General features: G+C 33.7%; 1 protein-coding gene across 34 annotated transcripts in view; it reads left to right on the top strand.

Annotated features, from left to right (window-relative positions):
* The window catches only part of RIMS2 (regulating synaptic membrane exocytosis 2), a 447,424-nt gene that overhangs the window by 229,927 nt on the left and 191,466 nt on the right, over positions 1-26,031 (top strand). For 27 of the 34 annotated variants that reach the window (XM_085573910.1, XM_085573913.1, XM_021546502.4 and 24 more), the window contains 7 exons: positions 4,967-5,175; positions 6,540-6,659; positions 8,482-8,581; positions 9,321-9,444; positions 14,135-14,181; positions 15,316-15,428; positions 20,959-21,006. In XM_085573910.1, coding sequence (XP_085430036.1) covers positions 4,967-5,175; positions 6,540-6,659; positions 8,482-8,581; positions 9,321-9,444; positions 14,135-14,181; positions 15,316-15,428; positions 20,959-21,006 — 761 coding nt within the window. The remainder of the gene's footprint in view (positions 1-4,966; positions 5,176-6,539; positions 6,660-8,481; positions 8,582-9,320; positions 9,445-14,134; positions 14,182-15,315; positions 15,429-20,958; positions 21,007-26,031) is intronic. The other 7 variants (XM_031504055.3, XM_031504059.3, XM_031504057.3 and 4 more) reach the window with 1 other exon arrangement.

Consider the following 26,031-nt stretch of genomic DNA (forward strand, 5'->3'; position numbering starts at 1 on the left):
CTTTGATAGTGCATCTCTATAGTACTTGTATGCTGTTATTGTCATCATTCTTGCCACATGGGTATGCACTGTTACCTGCTCCCACCTCCCCCAGTCTTTTCTCTCACCTGCCTTGTGGAATGCAGTACTCTGCTATTCACTAATGGAGATTTATACATTTTTCTCCTAATTGCTGCATTTATCTGTATTTCACTTATTGAAAGTCAAAATACATTTCATATTCTTTACATAAAGAACAGCTTTTCATTTTTTGCTTTGGTAGGACCAGATATTTCAGACATTTTTCTAATGTGTTCCATGTTGAAAGTTGACAAATCCAGAGAAATAATAGTTTCCCAAGAAGAAATGTTGAAATGCATAGTAGGAATTTTCATAGCCTGCTGCAAGCCCTGCAGGAAGGTGCTTCTTTTTGTAATCAGTGCTCAAACTTCATCAGTGACTGTGTTAGAAAATCTGTGCTTTACAGTCAGCTGTGTGACAGGCAGCTTTACATTTGCTCCTGCATCAAAAGCTAGAATGTCCCTGAAATGTCCAGAGCTGACAAAGCAATTGTTTAAGCAGTCATATAATCACCTCCAGGCAATTTCAGCTGTGTAGCTCCTCTTTGGAGTCACCCACTGTGTGGCAGTCTGGATAGACAGCAAACACAGAAAGTAACCTGCTTAAATATAAGTTCTTAATAGCTGTAATTCACTTTTTACTTCACTCCTGAGACTTTCTGGTACAGGGCTGCACTGGGAGCTGTGCAGTTAAGAGAAGGATATAGACACATGGGATGTGTTCATAATGTGTACATTATGCTGAAAATTAGCTTGGAGGGGGAAAATATTTAATTGCAAGGTTAAATCATTTGCAATTTTGAGTAATGACATATATATTCCATTACTGGCTCAAGTCAGAAATATGTGTTCAGTATATACCATGTGGTCAGGTAGTCTCCTAAGCCTAAAGAATTTAAAGTTATATAACCTGTCCTTTTTGGCAATGCGATTTGAATTTGAGAACAAGTTTTTGGTTTATTTGGTTCAAAGCAAGATTATGTTTTTAGTTTACTAAGGGAAACAGTTGACAGTTTAGAGAGGTTTTGCTTTTGGTAGAAAGGGCCTGGGTCAGGCTTATATCCTATGTGAAGATTTTGGGCACTTTAGAGCATCCAAATAACTCTGTATGAGTAGAAAAGTTAATTACACAGAGTGCTTTATGGTGTGTGCCGATTTGGAAGATAAATGATTTTGGACTTGACCATGAACTTAAACAGCATTCAAAAAGGACTAGACATACACCTTGTGTGTTAGATTCAAATTCCATAATGCTTTCTAAAAAATACTCAATTGTTGTATTTCCGTGTGAGAAAGCCATTATAGGAAACAAAAAACTACATAACCAAACATTAAAATACAAGGGAGACAGAAACTGACCAAAAGTATTTTAAAACATACTCTAACATTCAAAGTTCCCATTTCTACAGGAAGGTCCCATTGCTGGGGGTTCCTGAACGCAGAAGAAAAAAAAATGTTTTCCTCTGCCTTTTTGGTTTTGTCCAGAGAAAATAAGAAAAGCACACTGAACACCAGTAAGGTTACAAAGTAAGGGTACAGTAAGGTTACAAAGGCTTCAGCTTAACCCCGTTTCTAGAGAAGGGCAAGGTTACTGATGTGGTTCTTCTCCCAGCCTGATTAGTCCTTGGAAGCTTTCCATATACACACAGGACTCACTGACATTAATAAGAGCAGACCTCACATATGTCCTTTCCTATATCCAGCTGCACTCCTGAACTTAAAAGGCATCTGAATATTGTTATAATGACATAAACTAGGACTGTATCTTCCTTAGTAATATATTAGATTCCTTTTCCATGAATCATGATTTTGATATTATATCCTTTGTAATTTATCAACGAAGTGATATTTTTTTCCTGTGCAATTTCTGCTTCATACCCTAAATGTATATATTCTCAATAATAAAGTATTTTCTGTATTGGATGACTAATTTCTAAGAGAGCAACAAGTGCATTTTCTGGTAGTCAGAGTTACAACTATGGTGTCTATGTTACAAAAGAATGGTTTAACTTTTATTTTATTTCTTTTTGTTTGTTTGTTTATTTACTTATATTTTTTTCTTGTAGGCAAAGACCTCTGTGCTTTACATATGTTGTTTTTAATTTTACAAGATTTCAATAATCATTTACCCAGTCAAGTTTTTAATATTTCTAGAACTTCCACTGAAAAACTGATGCCCAGTGACTTTATCAAGCTATTAATTTTATTTAAAAGAGTTGTACATATACTAAGATATTCATGTCTGTTATAGAAATGTAATATACTACAGGCCTTCCAGACAATCATCCTTTTATTAACTTGCATAGTATTTATGCCTGTCACTTAGATCAATTAACACAGTATTAAGGGAAAAATCTATAAGATCTACAATAGCTTTACAACTTCTAATTTATATGATAATTTTTGGAAACATATGACTACATATTTTACACAGGTGAAACCAAACCAGTGTTTTGATGGAGTTGTTGCTTATTCTAGTTTAATTTTCATTTTATAAATGCCAATTATTTAATATTTACTGTGAGACACAACTACAATAAAAAAAGCCTTCTACATCTTGTTTGAAAAGAAGGGAAAATGGTTGAGCAAGAAGAGGGAGTACTTTTGTTAGGTAACAGGCTCAATTTTGTAGGTGTTCCTCTGTGCAGCTTTAGTTCCAGGGCTTATCATCTGATGAAGAGTAACTGTTTTTGCAAAATGCTGAATCTAATGTTGGACACATACAGTTTGTGGATGCACCATACAGTAATAAATGGGTAAGAGGACTTGGAGTAGCAGAAGCTGGCTATACCAGCAAATGAGCCGGGGGATAATGCGTAAAGGCCCCAGGGAATTTGTAAACCGGGCAGAATGTGGGCTGGAACTCTTGCTGTCTTCTGGATATCTCTAAATGTATATTTATGAGTAAGGGATAGATCATCATGAGTTCACTGATGTTCACTCAGTACCCCTTGAAGCAATGTCTGGAGGCAAAAGTACCACTGGAAGTTCCATTGCAGAAGTGGTGTTAGCAAAATATTACTAGCTTTCAGAAGAATATTTCTTCCCCCTTTGGCAGGATAGCCACACTTTTATCTGTAGTACAGGCTAGATGTTAACATTCATTAATTGATTTACAGCCTATTTATTATTTAGAAAATGAGAATTAATTGAGGCTCTAATTTTCTGAAGTTACTTTATGATTGTTTTATGAAAGAAAAGGCTATTTAATATGCTACAAGATTTCTGCAATGTACATGTAAGGGACTAAGTTCAAAGTATCTTTTTGAAAACAAAGCTTTTTTATTTTTAATATTTCCTTCTTTAAAATGAAAATGAGACTTGATTTTTTTTTTTCCATAGAGCATATGCAAGTCTCTATTCTAGGAGGAAACAAGTGAAAAAAAGGTATTTCTCATTGTACATATAAAATATACTAGGTTGGACTTGATTTCAAAGGACTTTTCCACCTAGTTAATTCTGTGATACCTCTCCAAGAAGAATGCTTTACTTTACTAAAATAAATAAAGTAAGTAAAGAAGGAAATATTACTAAAGTGTCTATTAGTTCTTTGTAGTTTTATTGGGCTGTATCTTCACATCCTTTCTGTAAAGTTCTCTATACAAGTGTTAAGACAGTGCTAAGACTTGTTAGTTACATTTCACCATCCTACTGATGTAGTTCCAGAGGAATAGGCTGAGTAATGTTGAAGCAGGATCTGAAGTAACAGAAATAGAAAAATGTTTTTTGAGGTCTGTATTAAGGAACCCTGAACTACTTTGCTTTAGTTTGGTCAAATTTGATAGAAAATGAAACATTTATTTCCTGCAAATAGTAATATAAAAATATTATGCAGCATTCAGTAGCAAAATATATTTCATGTAACATGTAGAAACAATGATGAGGGGAAAAATGAGAGAGACATAATAGTGCAGCATGTGTACATAATTTACAGTTTAAAGTACCTGCATAAAAGAGAATGTTTTATTGAAATACATGAGTCATTCCCTAATTCTTTGGACAGCAGCATTAATTTAGATCTCTTCTTAAACTGTTTTTCAATTCTTTCTTTCTATTGTGTGTCGGCCATGGAAGTTAAATTCTGACTCTGAAATATTTGTTTTTGTCAAAAACCTAAACAATCCCATTTGTGAGGTACCTACACTTACTAGAATTCATCCTTCTATTTAATCAGTAGAAAAAGCAAAGTTGATATGCTTTTTATTCTCAATATAGTCTCTAGATTTTTTTTCATTTAACTTTCCTTAACATCATCTACTGCAAAGTGAATACAGTGTGCCATTCTTTTAAGTATTTTATAGATGTGATTAGAATAAATATTGATTTGTGTTAGAAAAGCAAAGAAATAAATTCAGTAAGACATTCTGTATTCAAATGCTTTCCCTTCTGGATATTCTATTAGAAATACAATTTGCCTTTTCATTTAATTTACTGTAAATAATTTTATAGGGACCTTATTAAATCTGGCACAATGATGCTTTGCTCTGTACATAATTTTATGCACACATAGACACACACAAATGTATCTCCTTCCTCACTGTTTTTTATATTCCATGTACTCTGTTGTTGGAGCCTTAACTTTTTCTTGGAAGCCCTTTGCAAGTCCTGCTGCAGAGGTGATGAATCAGATAATCAGAAGTCTTTACAATTTTACTGTATCTTTGTTTGTCCTTTCTTTCACCCTTCCTTTACTGCACTATCTTGTCTGTCTGATTCTCGCAGGAGACATGGATTACAACTGGTTGGACCATACGTCTTGGCATAGCAGTGAGGCATCCCCAATGTCTTTGGTGAGACATGTGGAGCCTTACCATTTAGTTTCTTTTATCATTTTACATTTCCTTGGTTTTATTTACACCTTTGCATGTTTTCTTTTTTTGTATCCTTTTTTTATCCCACACCTATAGGGGACAGTCAAAGGGGAAAAAGAAAAACTAGTGAGCAGGCAGTTTTGTCGGATTCTAACACCTTATCCGAGAGGCAAAAGAAAATGGTGTGCTTTGGTGGCCACTCTTTGGAAGAGGACTTGGAATGGTCTGAGCCTCAGATAAAAGACTCTGGGGTAGATACGTGTAGTAGCACAACTCTAAACGAGGAACATAGCCATAGTGAGAAGGTACTGAGATTATGGAGCCTGCATTTTAACCTGCTCATTTGGTCTTTGTTTGCTCTCTGTCACTCATTAAAATAGTGCATAAAATGAAAGATAGGGTGTTTTTAGAGATAATATAGCATTTATTTCTTAAGGTGCAGAAAAGAAAAACAAATGAAAAGTCTTTGCATGCTTGCGGCTTTTACTCTTTGGCAGCCTAAGAAAAAAACATTGAGAGGCATAAAGGAATGTTGTTCTTATGGTTGCAAATTAGCATACCTTGATATTACCTTAAAGAACAAAGTAATTAACAATAAGGATTCTACCAATTGGCTTACTATTTGATTTACTGTTTCCAAACTCCTGGGGCTGAAATTAAATTAATAATTTAAACCCCAGGTGAAAAAGGGAGAAAATTGGGTCTCTCTGCACAGAAAAGTTGTTTTTCTTTTTTCCCTTTCACTGTCATGGTTGTTCATTTGTTTTGTTGCCATGTAATTTTTGTGCGGTACTGTGTAGAATTAAAGGCTTTGCCATCTGCTTTGATATTTTTTATTTTTGCTTTCTGTTTGGTAGAGATTATGATAAATCTTTTTAGAGTTATTAGTTGTAATGGGAGCAGATTTTTCTGTGCCTGCTAATTTTGCATGAAATAGAGCATGAAATAATATTTTTCTCTGAGAAAGTATGATGATTACACAAAAGAAAATCTTAACAATTCATTAATTAGGCCAATAGACAAGTATAACAGTGCCCGTGTATAACAATGGAATAATAATGCTCACAGTAACTATGCTTAATGTGTGAATTAATTATTGTAAGAAAGAAACAGAATATTAAAATGAAGTAATGAAGTAATGTTTTAACAGTATTTTTAAATTTGAAACTCTACCTCTGAGAGTAAATAAAACACTAAAAATATTTGTTAATCTTGGATAAAAATTGAAATGCTTGAAGTAGTGGAAAAATAAGACATTTCTCATATCAAACTTTCAGTTTGAGGCAAACTTATTTTCCAGTATTATTCTTATATTAGACTTTTAGCAATGCTTTTGTCAGTACTCAGATGTGAATCTCATTGTGTGTGGATAGCTATGTGTAGTGATCTATATCTGTCAAATCGAGATTGAAAGATCATTCTAGATGTTTACAAATTGGATTTAGTAAAATAGATAATGTTATTAAATATTAGACATCCATTTTGATGAATGATATGTTCAAATAAATATTTTCCAGCACAGTTTTCTGTCATTTTTTTACATTCAATTTTAGTGTAATCATAATACTTTCATAGCATTTTAAAAATATATCAGCAAATGAAAAGTATTAGTGAAAAGTTTTTCATTAAAATGCTATTCACTGTGTTTTCCATTAATACCATATGATAGCATCCAGTAACTTGGCAACCATCCAAAGATGGAGATCGTCTCATTGGTCGGATTTTGCTAAATAAGCGACTAAAAGATGGAAGTGTGCCTAGAGATTCAGGAGCAATGCTTGGATTGAAGGTTGGTGATGAACAATTTTGAAACTAACAACTCTCTCAGTTAAACTAGCTACTTTTATAATTAATTTAGTATTCTCATACTATATATCGTATTCATACCAATATTGATAATGCCTTATCATTCTCAAAATTACAATATAGACATTTATATTCATTTACCTAGAGTAATTTGGCAGAGTCCTTGGCAGAATTAAAAAATTGTGTTTTTCTGAAAGACTAGACATTTTCAGACATTTTCAGAAGTTTTCTGAGGATGTCTTCTTAGCAAAGTACAGAGTGCACCCTTGCTAGGCAAGCCAAGTCCTGTCTATGTTCTTCAGTATGGAGCATTGCGCCATGGTGTAACTTCTATTTCCAAGAAAGAGAAGTGAAAAAAAGTTATCTCCCTTGAAGATGTGTGGAGCATCGTGAGTTAATGACATTTTAATCCAGATCAGAGTATGCCAATGGAACTTCCTCTGTTTGAATTTTTTTCTCCTCTGATTGTTTGATTTGCCACATTTTAAAAACACAAAATATAAAATTTTTTAATATTATTGGTTTATCACAAAATGTACTCTTTTTATATGTTAACCTCTTTTTCATGATGTAGTGCTCTTTAAATACATTATGAATTATTTCTAGCTCATATATCAATCTCAATTTTGTGTGATATTATTATTTGCAGTCACAGAAATGCTAGTACAAGAATGAGAACAAACTATAAACAGTGAAAGAAACAAACATGTGTTTATTTTGATTCCATATCATTGCTGTGAGAGATTATTAAGAATAAACTTTCTGTTCTCTATTTAACATGACTCTTACTTCAACTCAGGCATACAGATTACGTTATTGTCACACCCTATGAGTAAGGATTAAATCAGTGTAGTTAAGTTATGTATTACATATATGCTTTGGAAAGATTTCAAATTTTTATTTAATTAATAAATAATTTTATTTGAAGTCAGCGGAGAAGCCAGTTGAACATCAAATTTTATATGTGTATTTTTGTCTAATTGCCAGAAAATGCAAGAGAAAATATTAACAGCGCAATAGGAAACACTTTTTGTTTAAACATTTATGTTAAAATTTCTAAGATCTCATATTATGAAGATGAACTTTCAAGTGAGATTGATTAATAGTTCAGACTCAAGAGTAACTACTTTTTAATCACAGTAGACATCTAGAAAGAGTGATTTCCAATAGTTATCCCTGACCTGAATTTTCAGGTATTTACATATTGAAAGTAAACTAAACTGGATTTAATATTACAAATTTTAAATCCCAGTATGAAGACCACTAAGAAACTTCAAGAATTTGAAAATTATTCAGTTATTACTGATTCTGACATGTAAGTCTGATTCTAAGATACATATTAAGGTCAAACTTGTTGAAGTTCCCTGTAGAGAAATTTTTAGTGTGACAAGTGTTTTCATCTGACTTGCCAAGACAAAGGGAATTTCATTGCTTAGTGTGAACATCCTGTGTTCCGTTACATTAATAAATCTTTTTCCAGTTGAAAAAACAGTCAAGTGAGTAGTCTAATGATCAATAACTTACGTTGTTTTGGGTGGTAATTTATAACATAATATTATGCAGGTATTTGATAAAATTTAAAAGCTTTGGGATTCTCTATATTCATTGTTTTTCAATTGTACAAATTGTCAGAAAAGCTACAGAAATAACCCATCATAGCTAAAGTTCTGTGGTGTTTTTTTCAAGTGTATATGTGTTGCTACATAAAATCCAAGGAAAAAGCTAAATTCTTATTTCTATTGCCAGAACATTTAAATAATTTAAAGTAATTTTCATAATGTGAAAATACTTCCTATTTGAAACAGGTAGTAGGAGGAAAGATGACTGAATCAGGTCGACTCTGCGCATTTATCACCAAAGTTAAAAAAGGAAGCTTAGCTGATACAGTGGGGCATCTTAGACCAGGTATGTATCTACTATAGATCTATGCTGCTGAGTTTCTTTTCTGAAGGTGATAAAAAGTGAGCAAGTTTAATTACATGCAAAATTATATTAAATAAATGTGATGAAATACTGCAGAATTCAACCTGACGCTGTTATTAGGTGGTTGCTTTTGTGAAATATATGTTCTCATATTGTTCAAAAATATTTTAACATTTTTGCTCATTTTTATGCTCAAAATAATATTCTATTGGTGTCCCCCCAGTCATTTTGTGGTGTATATTTTGTTTAGAGTAAACCAAGCTATGACAAAGGTTTGAACAGAACCACCTTGGCTAGGAAGCTGCTTCTGTTCCAACATGCAAACCATAGATTGCTACACTGGAGCACGCTCAAGAAATATTAACTATTAACCTAGCAACTATGTGAACCAAGTTGATGAGATATGATGTTTTAGTTATGAATTTTCTAAAGAGCATGTTAGGATTTCTGTAAGCTGCGGCTGCCAAAGCAAGTAAGAGCAGCATCTAACTCAGTAGGGCTGCTACTGATTATATTATTGTTTCATAGAACTTTACATGTTTGAAGCTGTGCTGCAGAAAACTTGCAAAAACTCAGGATTTTCCTGCATGAAAACCTCTAAACTTGTTCTATAACACAGGTTACACAATCCAAAAAACTGACAATAGAATGGCGTAAATTGTTATTTTAAGTGCTGTCCACAGCAAACTTCCTAAGCAGGGTGTTGTTACTTTACTTACAGGTGATGAAGTATTAGAATGGAATGGAAGGATACTACAAGGAGCCACCTTTGAGGAGGTGTATAATATCATTTTAGAATCCAAACCTGAGCCACAAGTAGAGCTTGTAGTTTCAAGACCAATAGGGTAAGTAATTTCATGTATTTTTATAATACATATGATAAAATTGTTCACTTTTAGGATGGAATATATAAAAAATTAATTAACATTTTAAACAAAAAAATATAATGCAAAATTCTGTAAACCAAAAGTGTAGCTAGAATGATAGATCCTGCCAGTGAGTAAAAAGAGCTGGTGTGAAATCCTGTGTTGTCAGAGTCTCAGGTGTTATCCACTATTATGGTTAAAAATAGGTTCCCTACTCTGGATTTTCAGTTGGTGAGCCAGCCTATATTGGCTCTGAAACTGTGATTATACTCGTTGTTGTAATTCTTGACTGTTGATTTTTATTTCTCCATTCCTATTTTTATAACACATACATAAAATTTTGAGATCATGTTTGGTCTATGAACAGATGATGAACTCTGTTTTTTGAGAGTCTGCAATGTAGAATTTTCTGTGAAAGATAGTATGTGAATCAAAAAATCCATATGCTTTGGAAAGTCTCAAATCCACACTGACATCACCTTAATCTATGGAACTATTAAATTATCGCTTGTTATGTAATACAGAACACATCTGAATGCATAGTTAGAATTGCATGGGACTTTTTCTTTGGTGCTGTACGTTGCCCATTTTTATTAACCTTCAAACCTACCTCTTAGAGTCTAAACTTAATTTTTTCTTGCATAGCAGTAGTTGTTTTGTTGTATTGGGCTGTGAATACTTCCCCTTCTTCAACTGTTCTTTTTATTCCAAGTTCCTACACCCTAAAGGAATATGCATTATGTTTTTAATTCTCCACTGGAAATTCCATATGTGGTCACATCAGGGTTGTGAAGAGGGAAATGATTTTCACTGATTTTGAAGATATTTACAGTTATTAAGAATTTTCTGTCTTTCCCCCAGAATTTTTGGTGATATGCAGGACACAACTGGACAGGGTGATAGGTAATATCTGGACTCCCTTTTCCATTTTAGTTGGGACCAGATGATCATTCAAGATCACTTGCAGCCTGGACTGTTTGAGGATTCTGTAATTACATTTTAATAAATATATGTGTCCCTTTATTTTGTATAAATGCACAGTAACTTAATATAAGTAAACATGACTAAAAATTAAGGAGTACTAAAACCTATAGAAATATATAATCTGAGAACGGCATTCCAGTGAGGACAACTTTTACAGTTTCAGCTATAACAAGAACTTACTGTGTTGGGCACATCAGGAACTTAAGGTGTAGGAACTTAATTTGGTAAGACAATTTTAAACAAACTTGACAATAACAAAAAACCAGCTTTACCTTGTCAGTGAGATGAAAGGTTTTCTCCTGCATATGTATGAAATTGGATCCCCCTTAGAGTAATGACTGTATCATCTGTCACTTCTCTAAAAACCTTTGCATAGCTTGGGAGGTGTGGGTATAATAGTAATGCTAAGGGACACACTATGTTACTTGTCTCAGGAAAGGAGGTGTCAAATTAATTTCATACAGAAATATTCCATAGTGTCTCTCAAATAGAAGTTTATAGCAAAAGTTTCAATGAACAACTCACATCTTGAAAATACCTATTTTAAAAAAAATCTTTCTGCATTCTTTTAATTGTGTAAAATCTCCTGTATTATTTCTTGTGCTTTTGTATTTGCTGTCTCTTGTTCAGCTTCCTTATCATCATGGCCTCCATTATGTTGCTGTCACTTGAGCAGCTAATGTATAATTCCTTAAACCAAGTGGTGTGGGCTCTCAAGATGCCTCTCTCTGGATTAACCACTTGCCTCATGGTCTGAAGAGCTGAGCTAGATCAGGGATGAAAGAGTTCTTCAGTATATTTGATTCCCAGTGTCAGTTGCAGCAGATGTAAAACAGTACCAGCGATGAATACTTCTACAAATTAGTAGGTTTTAGATTTTGGTTAGGTATGTGTAACTCTTTGGAGTTTGATATTAAGAGCATAATGTCAGAAATGTTTTTCGTGAGGTTAGAGCTGATGAACTGGAAAGACTATTACTTTTTTCAGTTTAGAAGATTTCAGTTCATAATCAAATGGATAGTAAAAATTAATAGCCTATGCTTGTCCAAAGAACCATAACTTCATAGGATTATGTTCTTCTCTGGGAAATAAAGTTTCAGTGTATGTACAATATTTAAAAGTTCTTATTTCCTAGATATCAGAAGTGACATTTATTTTATTAGAATTATTGATGCCCAGTTGAAGGATTTTGCATATGCATTGAGATAAATCTTATTTATAAGAATTTCTTGATGGTTTTGTGGCAACACTTTAAATAGTGAAAGAAATTTTCAGTTACCAGCAATTAACTGAACTGAGAACCAGTTTATATGATATATTAGTTTTAGTTATTAGTTTAGTTATTAGTTTTTCTCTTTATTATGGGCTGAGAACTATGAAAAGGGAAGATGACAAACTAAGCTGACAAGGCAGAAAAAGTTGAAAGCCATTCTGGAAAAATGCCACCAAACAAAACTTGCCAGTTTGTTGTGCAATTTACAAACTTTTCATCTTAATAAAAATTGATGGCCAAGTTGCTAGTCAGTGTGAGCTGGCTATCCCTTATATAAAAGAGCTTATCTATTTTCTGCCTTCTAATTCTCAGGAACAGTTACTTAAAATGCATGTTATTTTCATGGTTTCTTCAGTTTTGAATTTGGAAGACATAATGTTCTGTGTTTTAATAATTACTCTATACAACATGTGTGCAGTGGAACATAACTTACTATGCAAAGTCTATATGAAACTAATTTTGCTTCTCCTCCATCTGTTTACCTCTGTGAGAGTTTCTTGTAAGAAAAGCCATTCACACTACCATGAAATACAAGGATCTCTATGCTATAGGAGCATAAATGATAATGTTCAAAGCTCTCAAGTTAATTTTTTCTGCTATCTATAGAAAACTCCTATTCACTGTTTTCAGAATGATTTATGCATATTTTATATATATATATATGTTTTTTCAAGGTTTTCTTTTCAGGCTCATATAGTAGAATAAATTTTTTTGTACTTATGAGTTAAGCTCAAGCATGTAATTACTAGGCGAGTATTGGACCCTGTTATAAATTCTCTGTATGTACAAAGCTACATATTTGCTTCTTCAATAGTGTTTGTGATTTTCTCACGAGATTTGGGTACTAAGAACAGAGATTTTTTTTCTTTTGTCTGTAGCGGCACTTAGAGCAGTTTTATGCTATCTGGTTTATTTCAATTATTGGATACTGTGCATCGACTCACTTGGAAAGATTCCTCAGTGTACTTAGTAAAGGTGCCTTTCTAGTAAGTCTTGAAAAATGTTTGGAAAAGATATACTAAAGATATTCTGGAAAAGCTTTCCTAAAAGAAATAGATAAGTTTTTTATATATCATACTGTCTCCTTCATTGTTTGAAACAGTAGATATCACTGGAACTTTTTTCATTTCCCCTTCCTTTTCATTTACCTTTGTGGTGGGTTAACCAAAGACTTGTGCTCTTCTCGCCATTTCCCTCCTCAGCAAGACTCGGAGAGGAAATAAGATGAAAAAGTTTATGGCCACTCAGCAGTTACCATTGTGGGCAAAACAAACTTGAGGAAGAAGAATTTGTTACGAATTAATAAAATAAAAGTATAGTGAGAAATAGAACCAAAACTGAAGCCCCCTTACCCCTACCTCTCTTCTTTCCAGGTTCAAATTCACTAATTTTTCCCTGTTTTTTCTGTTTCCCTCTCCGTCAAGGAGTCTGTGTCAGGGGGAAAGGGAGCTGCAGCAAGTCCTCCTCCACCTTCTTCCCTAACCTCGGTGTCTGCAACAACATTTTTCTCATGGCCTTTTCTTATCATTGTTTTCTCTCACAGCTGCTGCACAGCTGCTTTGTCCTTTAGTAAATATGTTATCACAGAGGCACCCAAGGAGCTAGCTGGGCTCAGCTCAGTGCAGCCCCAGCCTCTCCTCACCATGGCCACCCTTCAGGACTGGCTGTGGCCTTGGAGAAATCAACTGCACAACAGGAGTGTAAATATTGGTTTTGCTGTGACTCAGAACTGAAGCTCTTCATCTTGCTTGGTTTTGCTCAAATAGCTCTGAAATGGTTTACTAGCATATTGATAGTTTTTATTAGCATACAGTAATGTTTGCCCCTCAGAGGAATAATATATTCCTTTGCTTGGGGGGATGTGATTGAGTGCTTTAAAATTACATGGCTCTGCACAAAATTTCATACAGATGTTGCAACTTGTTTTGATATGAAAGAATGAAATTTTACAGAATGAACTTATACATTTTTTTTGCTTGTAGAAAAGGTAAGATTGATTAAATTTGTGGTTCAAGGACAGTAAAGAATGTACTGGGATAGCCATGATTGGCAGCCGAGTATGTTTCAGTGAGGGTCCAGTAAATTTAATGTATAATGTCATCATAAATCTACTGCTCACAATTTTAGTCTACCATTAACTGAGAGATTGTTCTTTTATTTAATGAATTATTTTATTTGTGATTGTGCAGCCTGTCTGCTGCATCCACCAAATCTTTTCTGTAGGATTTAATTTGACAATGAAATTATTTATACTGGATAACAGATAATCATCCTAGTGGCTGAAGACAGCCAGAAGACCATGCACCATTCCTGAGGCATTCCATGGTGGACTGGGAAGTGTTACAGTGTAATTGAAAGTTAAATATGCTTTTTAGATGAAGGATCAGCCTGTCTTAATTTTTCTGATTTCAGGGACATTCCCAGAATACCTGACAGCACACATGCACAGCTGGAGTCCAGTAAGTTTCAATTGTGGGGTAGGAAAATCTTCTCTCGCTTTTCTGTAAGCACAAATAGAATGAAAAATGTCCTCTGCAGTCTGTATAGGTCTTGTCTTTTTGTCTGTATTTGTCTCAATATGTCATCTTACTGTATTATCTCTATCTACCTTTGTTTAATAATAAGCTATCAAAACTCAGGATATTGTGATTTAGGTTCAACATTGGTTATAAGCTTAGATGAGTTTTGATTGAAGAAAGTAGAATTCTAACTAATATATAAGAACATTAATAGCAATTTTTAATATCCTGTTCTCTGTTTGCATTTCAATTGCATCTTATAAACTAAAACTGGGAAAGAAATGGTCTTTGTTTACAGCCTGAGTGATAGCTACTTTGAACTCAGAATACCCTTACTTTATTAGAGCCAGTCAGTGCTACTTAAATTGACTAAACCCATATTTCATGTAGGGAAGAATAACTTGTTGTTTGGTTTGGATCTGATAAGATGGATTTCAGCTTGGAGTTATTTTTTGTCATTGTTTTAGAATGCTATTATAATGGAAGCCATGAATAAATAAAATGGCATAAGCTTGATTACAATAATAAGAAAAACTCCTTCAATGACTTTTTGCTCATTGCCCAATTCTTAAAATTAATTTTATGTTTTTTGAGATGTGGATTGTCTTTTGTATTTATAAAAATACTTCACTTTCTCTCTATGCTTTGTATGTCCTTTGACCATTTTCAGACCTTGTAGATATCAAACAAAATGCACAAAAAGCATAGTGCACATCTTGAAATTTTTGTAAAAATATAATAATTAGTCTGATTGTACAAGATAATAAGTCAGAAGACTGAATTCATTTGACCACGGTAAAGTGTTTATTTTTGGGCCTTCAACTTACTGACATAATTACAGTCAGAAATATCTGAATAATCTATATTCCATTCTATAAATAAAAGCTCCTGATTGCATCTGATCACGAAAAGATTGAGTATCATCAGTTGGTAATTTTAAATAGATTTTAAAAAGTGATATTTATCACAACTTTACTGCATGTTTGGTTATATTTCTACAAATTCTGTTTAAAGAATGCTGAAATACATGCATAACTGCTACTATGTATAAAATATTTTTGTTTACAATTACAGGTTCTAGTTCGTTTGAATCTCAAAAAATGGACCGACCTTCTATTTCAGTGACTTCTCCTATGAGTCCTGGCATGTTAAGGGATGTCCCACAGTTCTTGTCTGGACAACTTTCAGTATGTAAACATTTCCTTGATATTAATGTACTTTTTGCAGCATATACAACTCTTGTTGTGCTAGCTACCTCTACATTTTTTGTTTAATGCTACATTTTTTGTTTAATGCTCAGTCTAGGCAGGAATAGAATTTCATAATCATATTCCATTTTATTAGGTTTTGGAAATTTTATATGGGTTGAATTTGATATATACATGTATATTTATCTGGTAAGCTAGACTGGTAGAGTCAAATTTTTACAAAGGTCATATCATGGCCTCTGGTTACGTTTGTGCTGTTGAGTGTAAACATTTTTTCAACTGTCACACTTGCACATAGAGTTGGTAGATTTTATTAACTGTGTGCCTGGATGTTATGACTTCTTATTTATTATGCACTAACTTTCATATATAATTTTCCCAGATATCCCTCTGATATTTTACTCATGTTGTATTTTTTGTACTGATGTTACTGAGTTTTGTTCTTCACTCTCACTGAGAAGAAAATTCATTATGTAAATATTTTCTTTTAAAGCATACTTTTTTTTGTAATAAACTGAAGAAGTTGGGTTTTGCGCACCTTTCCATGTTATTTAAAATTCCAAAGTGTGATTTTTCAAAAGTGCTCAGTTGAGGCCTGACATATTGAAAAGGAAAGGCAAATGGAATGGAAGCAATGCAAAACTGGTGTTAAAGAAGTTTGGAAATTTGAAAAGTCATATTCATGATACTTCCAAGTTAGGTATGTTGAGTGTACCATAAAAATACACATAAAATCCAAGCAGACTGTTTCTAGGTGGCACAGAAATGGTTTATGGTATTGATAGAGGAGACAGAGAATATTTTTGTCTCTTCAGTAGCCATGTTGGCTCCATTTTGCAATGCATGAGACATTATTTGTTTGCTCATCAGGAGAACCATTTACAATATATAATTTTCTGTAGTTGTTGTACTTAACTACTTTGAAAGATTCAATCCTTTGGATAAATGGAAAACTAAAAATCTTGACTGTAGAATGCAGAGTGCTTTGCAAAAGTACACAGACCAAAGTTCCTAAAAACCCTCTTATTTTTACAAGACAGTAAAAATTGTTGATAGGAGAGACAGGGAAGAAAGAAATTCCTTTTTTCTAAACTTCATAAAATATTATGCTGTCAAAAAGCTGTGGTGCCTAGCTTCCAGCAGGAAATTCAAGAGCCAGAGGTAGCTGCTCAGTTGACCAGTGCACACAAACGATGGAATAATTGTCCAAATAGGAACCACATAGAAATGACTTTCTCACTTTTCAATTTCAGATCAAAATCATCATGAGTTTAAGATCAGGATTTTTAGTGAAGTCAGTAAGTCTTTTGATTTAGTGGTTTCATAGGATACTGAAGCTTAAGTATATAATCATAGTATTGGGAAATTTTAAGATATATTCTAATTTATTGAGAATAACAGAAATACAAAGGTTTTATTTCTCAGAATGGCATATCAAATTCAGTGTTTAACTCAAGAAGGCATAATTCCTATTTTTGTTTATTTTTTGAATGTTTCACTATATAAATGCCTATTCTAAAAAGTTTCTTTCCATTTAAGGAAACCAAATAATATTAGGAGACATTAGAAAATCTTTCCCCTTTTTTTGGTCCTTCCTTATGTACTGTTTGCAATTACATTCAATACTCCCTACTTCATATTAGCTGTGTTTCCCTCAGAGAGCAGCTGATACCTATCTGAGAACACAAAGCTCCAGCTGAGTGAAACTGAAGTCAGAAATACTCTGTAGCTCTCTAAAGTTGCAATTTATACATCTAAGGATAGTAGACAGTTTGAAAGTTTGGATGCTTGTCTTGTCTGCCCAGCTAATGAAACATTGGAAATTGCTGTGTTTCATGTTAATCATGCTAAGGGCACAAACCAGCTCCTGCTGCTATTGTGTTAAGACTTTACCTTGCTGGTCACAGTGTCTGAAGATGCTCTGCACAGGAGGCAACATGGGACCTAACTGAGCAAATCACAATGTGTACGTTAATATGCATTTGTAGAAATAGAGGACTTTATGAGAATTGAAGTATTCTACAGGAAGAGTGTTTTCAAAACAACCAGTATAGTTTAGTTTTGATGTGATACTTTAAGATAGTTTTGAAAAATTAAAAATGTTGTGACATTAGATTTGGGTGTTTATATTCTTGAATGTGTTATGATGAATAGTTGTTTCTCCTTTACTTTTTAATATTTGGGTTTATCATTCTACAATTTTTAAAAGTTTTGAAACCTTAGAAGAATTAGTGAAAAAATCCTGTTCAGTTGGAGATGTTTTGAAAAATTACAATGGACTATGAGATTTTGTAATTTTGGACCTTTAACAAAGGTGAAGTAGTAAGGTAAAACTGAAGTTTAAAAATCTCCTCAAGTTACAAAAACTATTTTATATTGAATGCTACAAAATAGATGTGCTACAGTATTTTGGTTTTCCATGTCTTAATCAGATCTTTTCTAACAGAACAGTTGATGGATCACATATTCATTCAAAATAGCTGAGTAAGGTAGAAATGAAAGGAAATACTAAATTCTGTATGTATTCTTTATGGGGAGTGCATAGGCAAGAGAATAACTACATAACCCTGGCAATAAATAAGCTGTAAATTAATAAATGAGGATGTTGCTCTTCGTGGAAGTGGTGGGTCAATGATATTCTGGGTGATGGTGGTTGAATTCAAGCAGGTATGATGGATCTAGGAGAACAGATGAAAGGCAACATTTTTGAAGTGTTTTCTATATTTTCTCTGCCTTTGAATAGTAGCATGTGTACTGAGGGGTTGCTGTTAGTGCAGCTGTGGTTGCTGTGAAATAGAGGCAGTGAAATATGAGAATTGTTGGCTGAAATGGAGATACAACAATTTAGATGAAAGTCTGAAATATTTGAATGAATACTTGAGCATAGGTTTATTCAGACAGTGCTCTAGAATCTTAAAGGACTTTTTAAATATAAATAGTATTTTGGAATCTATTTCTTTATTTTCAGCGTGGTTTTAGCTGGTTTAGCTACAGCAATGCCACTCTAGTATTCAGGGATGTCTTCCTCTGTCCAGTCTTCCATGTTTCCCTCTGTATTGGCATTGGTCTGTGTGTTTTCTTTGTGGAGGTTACAGTGGCAAGTCTAGACCTGACTAATAGGATTGACCACAAAGCAAACCATTGCACATAGACATTAAATCCTCTTTACCTTAATTATTCTGCCCAAGTACATATTTAATTGAACAAATTATGTACAACTACAGTAAACTATTGTGTGTTATAACTTGCTAATATAATTTATCCATATTGTCTGTGTTTTATTTTATAACACTTTTTATTCATGTTGTTTTTTAGGGGAATATCTGACTGTTATTGCAATTATCGATTTTCTATTTGTTTTGTCTCATTCCTGTTTCTGTATTTTTTCACTGAGTTGTTTTTTATTTAATATAATTTTGAAAAAGCCAAAAGTATTCTTTGTATGTTGGTGCTCTTAGCTTAACTACTGAATTTTAGCTACATTTTCAATGCTGTATGAAAAGTATAACTTGAAATGCTTTTCCAATAGTTAGGTTTAGGAAATAATAACATAAGACCATATTAATGGATACAAGTATAAAATCACAGTATTTAATTTTTGTACTGGTGGAAGTTCTAGCAGAAGAGGGGTGCCATTTATCAAATGAATCTCTTTCCCTGTACATTTGAACCACAGAACCACTTCAATAGATTTTCCATACATATTCAGATTATAAAGTAATTAAAATAAAGTTATATTCATTATAGTTGTAATATATGCAACATAACTGAAAGCCTTTATGGTACATTATGAAGGGCCTATATGTCAGCACATTGAGGAGATGAGATCAAGTACAACACATGCTACCCCTCCCCTTTCACATGTACTTTGTCCTTTTCTTCCTCCCCTATAAACCTCTATAAAATTAAATTGCTGTTGCTCTAACATCAAAACCTGGAAAATTCTAGGTAGTGCACACAATGTGTTGATTTTCCTCCATTTTCAAGGCAGAATATGACAGGTGAGGACCCTTGGTGCATGGTGAGAGAGATTCTGTCCCTCTTAGGATGGTAATATTCTGTGATAACTTATTTTTTCCCTTGTAAAATGGAGCTGAAGCAAGCTGAAGATCTACTTTTATTGTGAGTAGGTCACATTCTGACACCCTTAACACTGGACTCTGCAGTTCTGCCTATGCAGAATGACAGGTAGAGTGTAGCTGCTGCACCTTGCAGAATGCAGGGAGCACACCAGACAAAACCCGTGATCCAGACTGCCAAATGTTATGTATCCTCTTTCTTTGATATAAGAACAGATTACTTCACACATTTTATAGAACAGATTTCTTGATCATCTGTGCATGCCAAATAAGCAAGGAGGGTGGCAGAAGCATCATCACAGTGCCTATTTCCATGCTTTGAGTACATTTCTAATGGAAGTGAATATTGAGTAGTAGCTTCTTTCTATCATTTTGAATTAGATCAATAATCTCATGAAAACTGAAAAAAGGTAAAGGAGATTCCAACCTGTCAGAAGGCTGTGATTATTGTGACCTACTCCATGCTCCTGTTCTCCCACTCACCAGCCCTCTGAGGTATCAACACATACTCCTTTTCCTGTCCATGGCCCATACTCTGTACCAATTTTGTGCCACTCCATTAGCTGTTGCCCTAAGGTGAAGGTGGGAAGTGGTTGCTTGGGATTTGCAGCTAGTCCAGGAATTTGTGTTGTCTGTACTTGATGTAGGCTTGCTGCAGCCACTGGGGGCCACAAGGTTGTATGTGGTCTGAACTGTTACAGCACAAAAATATGTTATAAATGCATCTATATGTATGATTTGCTAAATTTTCTAGATCCCATTTCACTCAAGGATTTTGTGTGTCATTTCTCTCATGATTGCTAGAGAATTGAAATACATAGATTGTACCTTCCCCACTATAAAGTTAATACCAGGGAGCACTAACTTTCTTTTAATTATTTTCTAAGTATTTAGGAGGACTTTCCGTAGACATGACTCTTAAAATCGCAAAAATAAAAACCTTTTATTTTACTCACTTTCCTAAGTAACCATAGCAGTCAGTACGTAAATGGAACTTGTTTCTCTCTGAATATGCATGTACAATCTCCCTGAAAGAGATTATCAACCTTATGTTTCTAACACCACTTTTAAATCACACTTTGCCTACCTGTTGTTTTTGTTACATGTTATTTCTAAATATATTGTAAATGTTGTCTACAGACTTGCACAGAGAAATCCTTGCTCCTGGGGAATCAGTGGCAAAATTCCTGCTGACTTCCCTAAGGCAAGAATTTCCACCAAAGGGTTTTGATATGATTTAGTAACAGATTTGCAGATTTAATTTATGCATTGCATTAAAATGCTTTTTGTTAGATAAATATGTTGTTGGTGTAAAGCTGTGTTTAAAGTAATAGTTATGTGTCTTTGTTTTTACTTTTGGTCTTTTAGTTTCCAGCGTGTTGTCCTTTTTGGTTTTGTTTTATTGCTTTTTCTTTAATTTTGCTTACCAGAGCCAAAGCCTTAGTAGAAGAACAACGCCTTTTGTTCCTAGGGTTCAGGTAAAGACTTCGTCTGCCTGACAGAAACTAAAGTTGTGGGTTTTCCTTTTGTTTGTTATGGAAAATGCATAGTAGGAAAACGCTACATTATAGTCCGTTTTCCCATATTTTGAGTGTGTTGCTTTAAACCATATTAACAACTTTCATATCATCTTGTGAGCAGCTTGTAAAATTCTGCATGGGGGTTAAAATATTAAATTAAAATTTAAAGAGACATCTAGTTTTTGTTTGCTGTCTGCCCAATATTAAACTTATACAGGTTTCAATAGTGATGATGGCTATGCAGCCCACAAACAAAATTTGTGTATTGTTTAAGCAATAATAATTTTGTGCTTGAGTTTATTATATAAAGATGGATGTCTCTTTAAATCATTCATTATCATTACTTAACACATTTTTTTGCATTTTCCACATAATAGTAGCGTCTTGAGTAGAAGACAGGCAAAAAATTTGTACCTTGTTTAAATAAACAAATTTCTTGTGCATGAAACTTGGTTCTTGCATTTTAAGTATATTTAAATAACCAAAACTCTACTTGAATAAAAAATTAATTGCCCCTTTTTCTTCCTGAATGTATTTAGCTTTGATATTCTGTTTAGGTACAAGTTGTTTGCCTTTTTTTCATTAGGAAGCTTCTAAGGTACTATAGAGTTATGCAAAAGTAGGTTTTACTAATATTCGATTCTGCTTATCATACTTTGCTGCATGTTTTTAATTTTTTTTTTAACTAGAATGTTATCTGATTTTCTTACAGAATATCTTTATGGAGATGTTAATCTTTGGTGTGGCAGCTTTATAAATGTTTTTCTTTGATTAATTGACCAAAATGTAAAGGATGATCAGAAAGAGATGAATGAATTTCATTATGAAATGGAAAAGAGATCATATATATGTTTATATATGTTTATAAAGGAATTATAAATAAGACTGCAGTTAAGAAATCAAATATGACTCATATTTGATAAAGCACAGTTTTTCACAACATAGTATTCTCAAAAGTATTTCTAACATCTGCTTAAATATAAATTCAAAATTAAGGATTTCTAAAGAAATAAGAGATTATAAAATAATGCCTTTATTGTATGATTTAAAATTAATATATTATGTGCTATTGACGTAAACTGGTTTTGTACAATAAATTTTAAACATCTTTTAGCATGATTAAGAAAGTTGGATTCTGCTCATGATAATGAAATCAGAGAGGTATAATTACAAGTTGTTAAGTAGTTCATAGAGGTAAATATTATACATTACATAAGTAGTTTTTAAATTTTCTTTTTTATATATGTGCTAAATAAATTTAAAATATATATGAGAGTCGATTGTTCAATTTAAAAAGGAAATCTCTGCCTGAAACCCGCATGTTTCATGAAATACTGTAATGTAGAAATAACATGTAGTAGTTCCTTATTTTAATTCCATTATAAAAAATAAAAACATAGACATAAAAATTGTCAAGAGGTGAAAATGTTTAAGGATTACTTGCTCATCCTTTGGGTGCATTATTTTTTATATTGTAGGTAAGAATTGTCCTTACCCCAGTTTTGTCTCTACATAATCGATGCTTGTGGATGTGTCTAACAGGTTTTTTTTTGCAGAGCCTAGTAACAGTCAATGCTAAACATAAGGGTTTTGACCAGAGTTCCTGAAGAACTCAAAATTATGACCGTGGCAAAATCTTTACAACTACTTTGAAACAAAAAGTCATCCATCTGCCCACTTTTAGTGGTGATAGTAGATAGTATGAAAAGATTAATGTTAGATATAGTTACCATGCATGCTGCTGAAAGAAGAGGAATTCTCCAGTGACTTCAAACAAGGGTATTAGGATCAGTCCAGCAGCAGCACAGAACTCTGGTTACTTTTTTGGCATGACAAATTCACTAAATTAGAGCTCTGAGCTGCTGTTTACAGTTGTAAGGAAGTATACATTTCATTGTGGGCTAGGTAAAGCTGTGTCTGTAGAACTTCTTACAAGAATGAGAATCTCCAAACGTTCTCTTTATATTTATTTGTTTCATTGCTCTCAAGAGGGAAATGCATATCTTTATTCTTGCTTGCATCTTCTTTACTTGTTAGTTTGAAATTGATCCTTTCTGGCAAAAGTTCCTCTTCCACACTTCCCTCCATGACATTCCATTAATCTTCTAGCTCACTGGATGATTTCATAGAATCAACATTATTTCATTGGGAAGAAAAACACTCAGTTTCTTTCCTATCAAATGCCCACTGAGCTTTTCCTAATTTTACAGTATTTGTAAAATTGCATCTTTATTTCCTGAACTTTTTGATTCAGTTTGGCATACCAGTAATTTTCTAACTTGTAGAGTGATGCTTTATGAACCCTTGTAGGGAAAAATCTGTTCTTAAAATTGTGTTTTCTGTTTAGTATCTCTTGTTTACTTGGCAAAGCATTCTTTTGAGCCAGAGTTGCCTCTGGGTTTTTTCTAACTTCAAAACTTTCAGACATCCTTTTGGCTTTAATACAGAACATCAATATATTTGATCAGATATAAAAACATGTAAAAGGTAAAACCACTAAAAAAGATATTTTGAAAAGAATCATAGAGTAGGGCAGCCTAAATACTTCTATAATTTCCTGGCCTTTGTATCCTACAAGCCTTTCCATTTGACAGCCTTTTTTTGGTTGTTGTTCAAGCATATTAGACAGCAGCTGAAGCAGAAAGCAATAGTAGTTTGATTTAGCAACCCTCAGTGCTCAGGATTTTTTAAAGGTGAGTTTGACAACATTCAAAACTGGCTTCAGCTATGCCAAAGACATTACCACCTCAGGGCAGTTTCAGCATGTACATAAGCTTAAGTACAATAAAAAGATTACTGCAAGTATTTTTAAAAAGAAACTTGAGGGGTTTTTTTTAAACAAACGATCCCACTGGTATATCTTTGGTTTCAGAATAATGTGAGAAAGAAAAATAGTATATAATTTTAAAATAATAATAAACATAATACATCTATGTAGGTTACATGAAAAATTATAATGAGCAACAGAAGAAAAAAAATGCCTTGCCAGCTGTCTCTAAAAGCCAGTGATGTCTGAGTAGGTTGTGGTGGTAAAAATCAGCTGTAGGGCAGATGGTCTCTCCCAGTGGCACAAGTTTTATCTCTTTTCATGAGATTCGTGAAGTACCCCTTATATAACAAAGACATAACTGTAGCATAGGATTTAAATCTTCAAATATTCTCTGTTTCTAAATCTAAATTCTGACTGACAATATGTTTTGCCTGTATGTCCTGTATTTATGTATATAAAACTACATTAGAATTGCATAGTTGAGCAGTCAAACACTCATGAGACAAGAGTATAGGAAGTGCAATAATATTATCTAGGATTTCTTAACTGATTCCTTTATCAGGGGGAATAAGAGTAGGGATTCTTATATATGATTACTTCTTTTCTAAACTCTGACCTCAGTGCTCTAAAACTTTTAGTGAAGATGAGATTTAATAGAAAAAAAATGAAATCTAGTTAAGCTGAATTTATAGCCTTAATTTATATAACTTACACTAACTTCAAATACATTTGAGGTGCCTTGAGGAAGAGCTTTCACTTGTACAGTTGAAGGAAAGATCTAAGTACCTCGATACCTGCAGTGAGTGATTAACCCAAATAAAAGATACCTAAGCCCATTAAGTCTATTTGAAACTAAAGCTACTCCAGAGGGTGAATTGATTCTCCAGGGGAGGCACCTTCTACTACAGGCTACAGAGGACCATCCTTACCCATTCTGTGATTCTGTGAAACAGGAATGCTAGCTAAATATACTAGATACCTTCTCAGAATGCAACACCAGCAGTCAGCTTTTATATACTGTTTGTGTAGGAAGCTTATTTCAGAAACAGGACATATACTGTTTATATACTGTTTAGGCTGAAGATGTTGAACCTGTGTATCAAAATAGTGCCTTTATCACCAAGCTATGCCACATCCCATTCTTCTCTGGAGTACAAAGTCTCATATGAAGCTGAGATATACTTTGGCTGGGAATAGGAGTGTGTGGTGTTATCACAGCATGCTTCAGTTTAGCAAGTTCCAGACTGGAATACCCTACATGAGTATTGCTCTTGTATTAGACCATTACTGGTTATAAACCAGAAAGAATGAAACTGGGGTCAGACCCACATCTCTGTTTCCTTCAATCCTCTGAGCGCAGAAGGGTTCCTGTTTCCTGCACTCTGTGGCAGTCACTCCAACGTGGTAGCCTGTCTGCAGCAGATGCTCCTCTCAGTGAATAACAGACCATCTCAGTGCACCTCAGTATCAGGAGGCACTGAATTTAGATGCCTGTTTGCCTGAATGTAGGTCATAGCAGAAGCTTAATAAAGCATTAGGTGCATGTCTGGCTGCTGAAGGAGCCCAGGGAAGGAAAGTATATGAGCATCTGTGTGGCTAATTAGTCTCCAGAACTTCAGTGCAAAGTGGGAATATATTCAGGTAGCACCACTTTCTAAGTGAATCTTAGGTGCCTACATCCTAAGTAATCTAGACAGACAAAATCCCATTCAAGAAGGTTTTGTTCAGGTATTAGTCTCAACATTAGCATCAGCCAGCATGATTTTTTATATATTTTATATGTTGCATGTTTAGCTTTCCCTTTCCTTCATTTAGATCAGGATTGTTTTGTTGAAGTTTCTTAGATGTTCTAAACGTATAAAAGCACGTGCTTTTATAAGTGTGTGTGTGTGTGTGTGTGTGTGTGTAAAAAATTCTGCTAGATGTTTGTTCATCCCAGTCTCTCTTTCAACATATATTGTGCCATTTGGCATAGCTAGTTCTTTTGTCACCTCACAGCATTTCTCTCATTCATTGTTTTTGCACTTCTGTTAATCTCTGGTTCCATTCTTTTCATGTTTCACCACCAAGTGTCTTGTCTATTTTACTTTCGTGGTAATTATAGAGCAGCTTTTTATTTGTCCCTTCTTCTAATCCCATTCTCCCCTCTATGGGCTTCTTTGACCATTCTCTCACAGTTTCTTCCTTTCTTCTGCTAGCATCCTAATCAAATG

The sequence above is a fragment of the Lonchura striata genome, chromosome 2, assembly GCF_050655825.1.
Source record: "Lonchura striata isolate lonStrDom1 chromosome 2, ASM5065582v1, whole genome shotgun sequence".
Lineage (NCBI taxonomy): Eukaryota > Metazoa > Chordata > Aves > Passeriformes > Estrildidae > Lonchura > Lonchura striata.